Source organism: Zophobas morio, unplaced genomic scaffold (assembly GCF_036711695.1).
Source record: "Zophobas morio isolate AGI-343-1 ecotype UQ-CSIRO unplaced genomic scaffold, CSIRO_AGI_Zmor_V1 ptg000030l, whole genome shotgun sequence".
NCBI classification, from domain to species: domain Eukaryota; kingdom Metazoa; phylum Arthropoda; class Insecta; order Coleoptera; family Tenebrionidae; genus Zophobas; species Zophobas morio.
The window spans coordinates 10,460,049-10,473,004 of NW_026972135.1; the positions used below are offsets into that span (position 1 = coordinate 10,460,049).

Sequence of the window (12,956 nt, forward strand, 5' to 3'; positions counted from 1 at the left end):
CGACAGAATTTCCTTCGCACCAAAAGTATAATGAAACCTATTCAGCATTTTCGAGTTGAGTCTGTTCTTCACACAATTTTGTGATGACCAAATCAACATTTACTATCAACACGTATACCACCTTGGATTGGTGGAGTGTAATACTAAAAATAACTGTATTGTATTCCCAAAATTATCTGCGAAAATCGAGTGAGCCATTCCATCAATTTTTTGGGGGGAATAAATAAATATTCTTAACAATTTACCATGCTTACAATAACTTTAAAACGTCTGCAAGATCTCAAAGTATTCATTTTTGCAACTCTTGAGTTATTTACTAAAATAAATTGACTGATCCATATATTTTTTTGAGTCACTGTAAAAGCAAATCTAAAAAATATGAATGCAATGATAAATTACGAAAATATACTGATGATGTTTTCCACATTTTAGATAGGATTTATTCGGCAAAATCTTGAGATGACGTCTTCAAGTTTTTGGGCTTGATAAACAGATATATTTTGATTGAAAACCTACCATATCAAACAGTAACTTCAAAACGTCTGCAATATTTCAAAATTCAGTTTTGCAATTCTTGATTCAATCAATAAAATAAATTGACTCAGTGATTAATTTTTTTGAGACACCCCCTATAAGCAAAACTAAAAAATAATATGGATGGAATGATAAATCACAAGTATAGTCTCATCCTATTTTGGACATTTTAGATAGGATTCATTTGGCAAAATTTTGGGCTGACGTCATCAATTTTCTGGAGGGGATAAGTAAATATATTTTGAATAAAAATTTATTATCTTATCATATGTTTAAAACATCTGCAAGATTTCAAAGCATTCGATTTTGCAGATTCAAAATTAAATTGTAGGTGAAACGAAGTCCACGGGGTCAGCTAGTGTTTAATAATAATTGAATCATGTTCAGCCAAGTATACATTTAATAAGTGGCCTTACATCATCACATGTTACAATAGGGGGCACAGTTTCCAAACAGTCCAAACTCTTGTCCAAACGTCCACCTGATAATTCAATTATTCGTTTTTTTACTAACTGTGGATATATTGTTCCATCTTTGTCCATATAGTGGTTCTTCAGTAAACGACACTTCAAAAAGCAAAAGACGTCTTTGGAAACTATTCCTTCTGAAAATTGTCGCAGCTTTTCACTGATGTTATTGACATTGATTAACTGCTGGCATGTAATGTCGATTTCGTTGTTTTCGTCAAAAGTAGCTTCAATATCCGAAAACTAAAAAAATGAAGACATACTGGACATAGCTTGTGCCGTAACTCATCATATATTTCGTCATACCATTGCAACATTTTTTGTAGAAAGGAACAACACGGTGTACATTAGAATAAACATTATGATCTGATTCACAAATAATTTGAAAAAGCTAACAGCGTCATGGGTGAGCTCTTTTATTAAATTAACACATATGGGATTCCCAGCACAATTAGAAATAATTATGTTAATAATGTTTTATTAATTATCAGGTTACAACATTGTAAAAGCAAGTTATATCACTGAAAAAAGCACACGAGGGAGAGAGATAGACTCGAATAGAATAAATTATTTATTAAATCTAGAAAAATCTAATCATCTAAGCACTTCACCAACGGTGCCACATCTTTGCACGTGAGAACAGGTGGTATAGATTCCAAGCAATCGAAATTTTTCTCGGATTCTTGACCATTCATTATTTGGTAGATTCGTTTCTTTATTAACTCTGGATAAATCGTCCCGTCCTCCCCCATGTAATTTTTCTTCAACAATCGACATCTCACAAAGCATAAGACTTCCTCTGTAAAAATTCCATTCGCCAGTTCGATTAACTTTTCTTCTATGTTGTCAACGTTAACCTGTTGCTGGCAAGTGACGTCGATGTGGTTTAAGTCATCGAAATTGTCTTCAAGATCGGCGTACTAAAAAAAAACAAGTTTTTTCCAATTACTTCAAGGTTATTTTTGCTTAAACTTAGACCATTTAATTGCGTAAAGTGAAATATATCATATTTTATTAAAACTTACCTTTTCTGACGCCACAGAAGCGTAAGAAACGCAAAGTAGAAGGAACGGTGGATAAAACATTGTCGTTGAATACTTATTGTGGCAAAATTTTTACCATAATGCCGCCACGGTTGGATGAAAATGATTCAAGAAAATAACAGCTGTGGACACTCATCAAATCCACACAAAAAAGGAAGTTGTTCAATGAAATGATATTTAATAACATATAATTGGATAAAAAATAAAAATAAAAAAAAGAAAGTGAACTAATAAATCGTGATGCAGGTGTAGTTTTCTTCAAAAAAAACTTTAGTCATGTAATATCTCTGTAAAAAAAAGGGGTCACTAATTTTAGTACAGTGTGACATATTTAGTAATAATTTTTCACGTCACCTTCTGTTTGTTTACCTTCTACAGTGTTCATGGGTTGTTTACTATTTGTCATGACTTTTTTTTATTGGTTTAGTAACGTAATTTTTGGACTTTTGTCAGTGGCAAACTCGTTCTGTCAATTCTATTATTATTGCTCTCATCTCCTCAGATTATACTTAGACGTTAGCTACGTTCACAGAGTAGGAAAAGTAGTCTAATCCTACTCCGTGGCTATGTACACAGAATTTATTCGTTTAGAAAACTTGTTTTTGTTTCTTTCAAAAATTATAAAATACGTTTTTGCGAAAATTTACTTTTTTGTGATAACCTCTATGGAGTAAAACAACGCAGAAAGCACTCTAGCCACAGTATAAGAGAAAAAATAAGGTTTCACCCTTCTTAAAAAAAAAGACTGTTTCAGACTCTTAAAAAATGACATTTGGGGCCCCGAGAAGGTTTCATCACCCCCTTAAAAAAAAATTGAAAATTATTTCGACAGAAATTCGTTCATCTTAAAATCTAGTCAGACTAATCCCGCTTCTTTAAATTATTATAAAATTTTATTTTGGGATTTTTGTTTTGGTATAACTGATATTCACATTTTCTCAGTACATGTTTAATTTCTACTAGATATGTTAATATGTACTTCGAAAAATTTCGACTATTAACGCTTTCAGATGACAAGCATCAGCGGTTAAAAGGAAATGAAATTTGATTTTGTCTCCTCAACGCACTCATAAATTTGAAGAACATCCATTAGGCAAAATTGTAGGATGACGGACAAATTTTGATTAACGATTTATCTTGCTTCCACTAACCTAAAAGATTAACAGATATTTCAAAGTTAAATTGTAAAATATTGCTACGTTGATCGGTGAATAAAGTCGGCGTGGGTTAAATTCAACAATTTAATTATTAATAACTCGAATTTACACAACTAGCTATTACAGCGATTTTGTACAAAATAATTCCGGCGTAACTTCACTGGACTCTCTTGACTCAACTGGCTGAATAATAATCGTTCCCGAAGGTGGCCTATATTTATTTAAATTGAGAACTATCTTGTGCTTATTATAACAGTCTTTGCATTGCACCCATATAGGATTGTACTGGCAATGGTACGGTGGAAGGCGAATTGGTTAATATCACCTAAACCCTAAATAATGTGACAAATAGTTTTGGCATTTTAAAAATTTTGCGCCACCTCTAAAAGGTCGCCAACCTTTAAGTTTTAGTGATTGCAGGAATGCATCTGTTAGTCATTTTTAGCCATCCGAAATCACTAATATTTACTATTATATTGTTCCCCTTTTTAAAATTAGCTAAAGAGTTCAAATAAACAATTACAGACCAGTATGTATTCACTCATGTATTGCTAAGATCTTGGTTAAGTTGATAAGTTAATTATTTGTCAAAATTTATACATCCTATGATACTAGAGGAACGACATGGGTTTATTGAGAACTAATCAGCAGTGTCAAATGTATTGTTACGAAATAAACCCATACGCTGCCCCGGTACGACGCCTATGGGTTTTCTAGTATGTGGGAAAGCCTGGAAGCGGAAGTCGCGACTGTTCGAGAACGATCGCGTTGCTCTTTAAATGGGAACCACCGACGGGAGCAGTTAGTGTAGTCCGAACAGTGGGAGAAGTAGAGTCTAGTCAAATCCATTCCCGTCGGAATTATTTTGTACATAATACCCGTGCATCGTAACAGTATTTATGTTTGTCAATTTCGTCTTTAAGGCATTTGAGAAGAAGAGTTTAGTGGATGAAATTTAGCAAGGTTTTTAACAGGGTGAACCACAATAGATTAATAATAAAGTTATAAAAAATGGATATTTCAGACCCCCTTCTATATTGGTTTCAATCATCCATCTTAGGGCTTAAAGAAACTGTAAAAAGCAATAGATTCTGTTGTAGCTATTATGGGGTTATATCTAGAGTCCCTCAGGAGTCCCATCTTGGTCCACTATTTTCCTGACTTGTATAATTATATAAATGATATTAAACAGGAAGTTCAGAGATCTAAGTTTTTACTATTTGTTGACAACTATGTTGTCAGATGTTATGGTAAAAAAACGGAGTAAGCCGTTCCCGATTTAATCAATACAATAAATTGACTCATTCATTAATTTTTATGAGTCACCCTGTATAAGAAATTTAAAAACTACTTTTAATGCACCGTTAAATCACAAGTTTAGACTCATCATATTTTGCACAATTTGGATAGGATTTATTCGGCAAAATTTTGAGATGACGTCATCCATTTTTTGGGAGGGGTAAACGAATAATTTTGTTTAACGATTTACCATGATGACCTTAAAATATTTACAAGATTTTAGAGCAATCGGTTTTGCAGTTTCAAAGTTATATGTATTGCAAAATATTGTTGCTCAGTTTTGAATTTTTTCCAAAAATTCTGGATGTCTAGGGCGAAAATTCGACACGGAGTCACACACCACAAGTGCAGGGGTATCTTATTCTACAAAATTATAAAAAAACTTTCTATTATAAATTTTGTAGATGACGTCATCCCATTGGTGGTGGGGATGATTATCCGAATTTTAGTTAGCGTTGAACCATATACATGATTTTCCTAATGTACATACAAAATATGACAACAATCGGTCTAGTAGGTTCGGAGATTATTTGACTAATAAAAATACAGACAGACAGACAGACAGACAGATAGACAGACAGACGGAAACCACAGACTACTTTTTTCGTACTCTAGAGGTCATGGCAAGTTGGGAAAATATGAAAGTGGAAATTCGGCCGATGGACTCGATTACAATACTTCCTTAGCTTACGCTGGGGAAGTAAAAATGTTAACTGAAAACCCAAATAAATAAACAAACAAGAAATACATGATTTTTTTTTCTTTTTTTTTTGTCAGTTGTTTAGCTTGAAGGTGCTTTGAAGTTCCAAAAGACTTTCTAAAGCCTCCTTGTTCTATTGGTTTACATTAGTAAATGTATCTGATTTTTGCAGTAATCTATATTAATAATGCATTATCAAAGACAGCCATGGATTTTTTAAAGTTTATCGTTAACCGTTGCGTTGTCAATTCAAACTTTCCAATTGACAAGACCAAAATTCTGTCAAAGAGAAATCTTCAAAAATCTATTGTTCTCATTGGTCGTGTCATGTCAAGCTTTTTATTTTACTCTCCATCTTTTGACATATGTCAAAAAAAAAATTACGTCAAATTTGGAAAAGTAATGACGTCATCAATGATTTTTTAAATAGGAAGAAATAATTTGGATTGCATTATTTGGTAAAGCTTATTTTTCAGCATAAGAAAATGTAGTTTGATGTAGCGGTTGCATAACAAAAAAATTGATAAAATTAATAATTATTATTAATAAATATTAAATAAACAGAACAATACACATTCACTATCTGATCTGACACGGAATTTTAAATACTCTGGGGAATTATAGGAGTCGTTTCATGACGAATTCGTGCTTTCAAGTCGTCTAAATTATCGGATCTGTTCATGTAAACACGACTTTTTAAATATCTTCATAAAAAAAAATCAAGGGGTATCAGACCCAGAGATCTCAGTGGTCATTCTATTAGTCGACGCCTTCCAATCCAACTTCCATCAAATTGATTATCGAAATTTGCTGATCTGCTGTTAAATTTCTGTGAAAAAAGTAGGCGCCAATGAATCTTCTGTTTATTATTTCCACCCAAACATTAATTTTTTGGGGACGTTGGGTGTGTGACGTTTGAACCCAATGAGGTTGTTGTCGAGCCCAGTAATGACACTATTTAAAACATTCAAGCTTAGTTCAAGCTGAATATAGTCTACTGAAAATCTAATGTTATTGCCCAAATCTGATTTAACCAAACCAAAATAGCTGAACACGTTTTTTAGTCTCAAAATGGTCATCCGAAAATAACAAAGTTAATGAATCCCCGGCTTCAGAGTCGGGCCGAATCGGGCTGGAGACCGGTCTAAATAAAACACACACCTCTTCAGTCAAAGCAATTTTTGGAACATACTTATCACAAATAAGAAATAAACATAAACATACATAAAATAAATCTCCAAGTGCTTAAAACATTTCATTCAAACTTAATTCAGATTGTTGTGGAAACATTCTCGTTCTTTCTGTATGTCTGCACAAGTCTCGATCTTCCCCATGTTTTCAAGACAAGCCATGACATCATCTTTTTTATCGTCAGGTATGTGCGAGAAAACAGGTAAGGCTTTCATATTATCCAAATCTATCGTACCTTCAGCGTCTACATAACCTTGTTTTTCTTGCAAACACTTAGCAAAGCAAAGCAAATTTTCAGGAACTTCATCGCCGGTTGCAGCAAGCTTGAGATCATCAACCTTCATCCCTAACTGTTCCAAACAGTAATCTCTGGCAGCCATAAAATCTTCATCAGCCAAAAGTTCCTCACGAAATGTCTGTAAAAAATAATAAAATAAAATAAATTTGAAAAAGATATTTTTACTTTGAGATCCATAGCGGATGCACAAATTGCACAAAGGAGGAAAACACTTAGTTGCAACATTGTTTGGTTCGAAGTGGTCAGTTCGAGTATGGTTCGAATATGTTGAAGATTTAGCCTTGCTTTGCTTTTATAAGTTTGAAACGCCAACACTTAACGCTAAATTATTACTATTGGTAGAATAACACAGGAATTGGTATAATTATAAAAAACTTGATATGACTATGATTATCTGTAACCATGGAAGCTGAGTACATTCAAGCTGTGACATTATGTGCTAACAAAACGTCGGGATTATCATAACATATTATTTTTTCATCATCAATCAATCAAACTTTTTTTTCATCCTTGGGGAAAGATTTTTTGCAAAATTAGATCATTAGAAGCGAAAATAGAGAAAAGAATTTCAAAATCTTACAAAAAATGTATTACATTTTCACATATTTCAGTTATGCCCAAAAATTGCTTAATAAAACATTGAAAAACAAAATTCTTAAGTTTAAAAAAAATACTTTAGTTAAATAAAATAAAAGTTAAAAAACCGCAACAAATAGATAGGTATTTTTTTTTTAATTGCGCTAAATGAAATCATCCTTTTAGAAACACTAACAATACAAAAATAACTTGAAACTTCTCTCGTCACGGTTTGGGAATGAAAAAATTTAACATAATAACAGGGTACATTTTTGTTGATCATGAGTCAATTATCACAAATTTTTAGATTAAACAACCTTGACTACACTGGTATAAAAATCTTCCATCATTTAGCTTTATACCAAAACATCCACCATGTCACAAAAAGCACATTTATATTTTTGCATCATTGTAGTCCTGTTTAAAGTAAAAACTAGTCCCTCATTAAAAACCATCAACCTTTTTTTGTTAATTTTCAGATATCTGCAAGCAAGAAAGATGCCTTCATGGACGAAAAATTCGCGCCCCTTAGAGAACAGTGTCTGGCGGAAAATTCCATGACGATTGATGATCTTACATCCGGGTGGCACTTAGAAGATATTCCAGAGAAAAATCTGTGTTTCCACAAGTGCTTGATGCAGAAGATGGGATTAATCGATAATGAAGGCGTTATTCAGGAAGATAAAGTTGCCGAAATGGTTGAACTTGCTGATCTTACTGACGAGGAGCGTGAAAAGGCGGTACAGTGTGTCAAAGATATCAAGAAAATTGAAAAATGCGAAGATTCTCATAAAATATTTGCATGTCGTACTAAATCTGGTTGATTTACAATAAAGTTGGTGCAGTATTATTAAGTAATATAATTTCAAGGTACAGTAGGTAACTTCTTTTATCCAGTTCAGTTCTCTTCCATCTTCGCTTAGCACTTCTTCTCTACTTTCCTCCGATTCTCTCAACCCTTCACATCCCTCCAGGTCTATTGTTTCTCCCTCTCTCCAACATATCCTACATTTTCTGTCAGTTTCATCCAACCAAAAATTATTTTCTTTCTCTTCATTTCCACACCTAAATCTCGCCGTCATTCTTTTCTCCTTTTACTCTCTCTCTGTGTGTGTATTTTGGTACTTCATCCTTTACTATTTTTCTATACTCTGCATTGTATCTAGACTCCGATATTATCCTTACCTCTTACACTCAGTTTTTCTTTCATACTCCTTTCCATTTCTCTCATTCTCTCTATTTCTTCACATGCTTATCCCTTTCCTTCATAATACTTGTCTCATTCGTTCCAAACATGTTTTCCCCCTTCCTTTCTTATTTCTTTCCAAAATTGTTGCAATATTTTACAATCTCCTCTCTCACTAAACTTCTCTTCAAATCCAACCGCCCTTTTACCCGCTTTCACTCTCATTTTCTCCCTTTTTGTTTCTTCTCTCACAGTGTACCCCGGCGTATACTTTTTCAATCCCAATCTCCATTTTAAGTATTTTTCTTGCACTCTCTCTATTTCTTCATATTCCCTCCATCCCCAAATCTCAGCTTCGTAATATCCGTTCGCAAAACTCCCGCACTGTCAGAATGACATTCTGTTGGTATGAGAAATAATCCCCTAAAAGATTTTTTAGTTTATATGATTACCGCCTTGAATTTCAAATTTTCAAAATTAATGAATGAAAAATCAAATGTTAATTAACTATTTTATCTTTTTGATTTGCTGAAGTGTTCAATGTGTTTAAAGAACTTGTCAGTAATTCAAACAAATTGTAGCACCAGAAGCGTAGAAATGGACAGTAAGATCAAAAATATATATTATTCAAAAAAAGCTTTCGTTGTCGTTTCTGTGTCATACTCTTTCTTTACTTGAATTGATAAAAATCTTCAGTTAATGTGCTTTTGACATTTTTATTTGACAAGTTATTTTTAGTTACTAATTTGTCACTAGATTGCAATTTTGCAACATATTGTACAGGTTTTTCGTATCTCACGACTGAGTACACTCAGGTCATTTTTTCCAAATCTGACACTGACAGTGCGGGAGTTTTGCGAACGGATATTACATAAATACATTTTTGATCAAACTATCAAACATCATCATTCTTCTCTTATAATCATGTCCAAATTTTCTCTCTCCTATTGCCCATACTATTCCTATCACCTTGTTCGCTTTTCGCACCATTTCTTGAATTTCTCTATTCTTTAATGTATATCCTAAGTACTGGAATTTTTTCACCTGTTCAATCTTCTTTCCTCTCCATGCCCACTCTTCCTTCTCCTTTCTTACTCTCTTCCCAAACACCACCATTTTTGTTTTTTCCACATTCACTTCCAATTCCTTTTTTTGTACGTACTTCTCAAAACCTTTAATCATTGTTTTCATTTCTTCTCTTTTCTTTGCCGACTACCACCCCTCCAGGCTGTGCTTTTCTGAACATTTCATCTATATCTCCTAGATAAGCTGCAAACAATACAGGGCTGAGTGGGCATCCCTGTCTCACTCCTCTATTTCTATAAAAACTCTCACTCTCACCTTACTCACTGTTTCTTCATGTATTTCTTCCATTTTCGTTACCAGGTACGCATCTACTCCCTTTCTCTTCAAATACTCCCACATTTTCTCTCTATTCACGCTATCAAACGCTGTTTTGAAATCTATGAACAATGCGTACATTCGTCCACCTTCTTTCCTTATTTCTTTTCCCACTAAATACCGCAGGATATACACATTGTCCATAGTACCTCTTCCTTTCCTAAACCCTGCCTGACCATGTGGTAACATACCTCTTGCTTCCATCTCATTGCGTATATCTCGTACGCCGTATTGAGCAAGGTGATCTCTCGGTAGTTTTCACATCACTTTTTTGCCCTTTTTTAAATAATGGGATTATTATACCTTCTCTCCACTGCTGAGGAAACCCTTTTCCCTTCCAAACCTCATCTACCACTTCCCATATCCTTTATTTCACCCCTTCTGTCCCGAACATCCACGCTTCGTTCTGGATTCCATCCCCTCCTGGTGCCTTTCCTCTTTTCAGTTTTTCAATCTGTCTTCCCATTTCATTTTCTGTTATTTCCGAACCTCTCCAGATTTCTTGCGTCGTTGTGATTCCTTTATTTATTTTGCAGCATTTTTCCTCACAAGCTTCCAATAATTCCATAAAGTGTCTTTTCCATTCATGTATTTTGATTTTCCTACTGACTTCAGTCTTCCTTCTCCGTTCCTTGTTTATATATCTCCATACTTCTTCTTCTGTTTTCAGGGACTTTATTGTCTTCTCTTCTTCTTCTCGTTTTTCTCTTTTTCTTTCTTCACATTTTCTCTTATAGTTCTCTCTTGCTTTTAAAGACTCCTCTTTCCTTCCCCTGTTATTCTGTCATTTTCTTAATTTTTCCCTTGCTTTTCTTTTCTTCCGTTTCTTCTCTCTTGTTTTTCGTACTCTTGCTCTTTTCCTTTAATTTTTATTTCTAATGCCATGTGGTCTAATTCTACCCTTTCCCCCACTTTAAAACTCTCTATTTCTTCCCACGCCTCTTCGTTGATAATCCCATTTCTTCTATTAACTTCCACAATATTTTCCCTTCTTTGTTATTTGCTTTGTCTTTTGATCCTCTGGATTCTGGATTCTGGATTCTGGATTCTTAATTTATGGGGGCTGACCGTGGCCAGCCGGCACTTAGGCCTCGCCTTTGGGCCCATTGTACCTTCCCCAAGTCCATATCAGGGTGTTTTCCCGCTCCTCTACTCGTCAAGCCACCCAACTGCTTGAATGTACTTGAGTAATGCAGAGGGTGGAAACTCCCTGATATTTGCCATACTAGGCCAGATGTCCCCTAGTATGGATTCCCTGTAGGAGGCTAGGGCTGGACACTCACGAAGAATGTGCTCAGCTGTTTCCTCTTCTTCATTGCATCCACGACAGATTGGGTCTGTTACCACCCCTATCGTATATAGATGTTTGTTAAACTGGTAATGTCCCGTAAGGAATCCTACCAGTTTACGCAGTTTGTCCCTTGAAAGTGAGAGATAAAATTTCGTCAACTTACGGTCTGGTGTCGCCATACAAGCTCTACTATGCCGACAGCTGCTCAACTTCACCCATATCTGCTCATGGCGTCTCTGGGTATATTGCTTTACGAGTTCGTTCGAGAGGGCGACCGAAGGCGTGATTGCCGGTTCGGGTCCCCAGAAGGGCATGCGCGCGGCTCGCTTCGCCATCTCATCTGCCCTCTCGTTTCCTTCGTTGCCACTGTGTCCTTTGATCCAACAAAGTTCCACACTATTCCTCTGCGTTACATACTTTAGCGTTTGTCTGCACTCCCAAACCAGCCCGGATCGAACCATACAGCTGTCCAGGGCTAGTAGTGCAGACTTGCTGTCAGTAAGTATGCGTATTGATTTGTTGCCGATTTCACGTTCAGCAATGATTCTAGCTCCCAGCATTATTCCCATCAGTTCTGTTTGTAAGACAGACGTGTGGGTGCCGAGAGGTACACTAATTTGTGCGTTCAGTTGTTCGGAGTAGATGCCGGCTCCTGAACCACTATCTGTTTTGGCACCATCGACATAGATATCTATGTCGGCTCGTCCTTCTGAATTATCATTCATTGATATTCTATATGTCTTCTCATATATTAATTTTGTGCCCATTCGGTCACAGCCCATCCTTAACAAGGGTATTCTGTTGAACGCCTCCGTTAAGATCCGAGTGTGCTTCGTTGTGCGGCCTTGTTTGTTCCATACTCCCAGAGAGTGAAGTCTTAGAGACGTCGTCATTGCCGCTTCCTCTATGTAAAGGTTAAGAGGTGCTAAGCAAAGAAGAGTCTCCAGAGCCGCTGTGGGAGTGGTCCTCATTGCTCCTGTAACACTGAGACACGCCATTCTCTGAACGTGTTCAAGTTGCAGGGCTGTTGTTTTTTGTCTGGCTCTGGGCCACCAAACTAAAGCTCCATAGCACAGCATCGGTCTGACTATTGCCGTGTAGATCCAGAGGGCGATCTTGGGATTTAAACCCCACGACCTTCCCACCACCCTACGACATTGCCAAAGAGCCGAGCGTGCCTTTTCTACTTTATCATCTACATGCTTCTTCCAATTCAGTCGCCAGTCCAATGCAACTCCCAGGTATTTGACTTCGTCCGAAAGTTGAAGCGTTGTGTTAAATATTTTTGGCATCTGTAGTGTGCCAATTTTCCTTTTCCTGGTGAACAGGATTAGTTTCGTCTTTTCTCCATTAACGGAGAGGGTATGTCTGCTGCACCATTCCTCGACTATTTTTACTGCAGCTTGCATTATCTCACATAATGTATCTGCGTTTTTTCCTGTTAGCAGAATGACTAGATCGTCCGCGTATCCAATTGTGTGGTAGCCAAGATCATTGAGGCGTCGTATCAGGCTGTCAACGACAGTATCCCACAGTACAGGAGAGAGAACTCCTCCCTGAGGACATCCCCTGTCTACAACAGCCTCGATCTCAGTGCCACCTACATTAATCATTACTTCCCTGTTCCTCAGCATACCGGCCACCCACCTACTCAGGGTGGGGTCCACGTCGTGCTCTCGTAGGGCTAGCTCTATGCTTTTGAAAGTCGTTTTATCAAACGCTCCTTCAATATCCAAAAACATTCCTAAGGTGAAGAGTTTGTTCTCCATCGCCCACTCTATACGGTTTACAACTGTGTGTAGGGCCGTATCGG

At 36.1% G+C, this 12,956-nt stretch overlaps 2 protein-coding genes across 2 annotated transcripts; one reads left to right on the forward strand and one right to left on the reverse strand.

Moving 5' to 3' along the window:
• Window positions 1-6,441: 6,441 nt before the first annotated feature.
• LOC135139042 (uncharacterized) lies at window positions 6,442-6,936 on the reverse strand. Its single transcript, XM_064069121.1, has 2 exons — window positions 6,855-6,936; window positions 6,442-6,807 (listed from the first exon to the last, which is right to left on the reverse strand). Exons 1-2 carry the CDS (start codon window positions 6,912-6,914, stop codon window positions 6,466-6,468), a joined length of 402 nt encoding a protein of 133 aa, XP_063925191.1. The 5' UTR covers window positions 6,915-6,936; the 3' UTR covers window positions 6,442-6,465.
• A 704-nt stretch (window positions 6,937-7,640) lies between these two features.
• Window positions 7,641-8,089, forward strand: LOC135138542 (uncharacterized). The gene is made up of 2 exons (XM_064068522.1): window positions 7,641-7,691; window positions 7,745-8,089. The coding sequence occupies exons 1-2, from the start codon at window positions 7,641-7,643 to the stop codon at window positions 8,087-8,089; spliced, it is 396 nt and encodes a 131-aa protein (XP_063924592.1).
• Window positions 8,090-12,956: the final 4,867 nt, after the last annotated feature.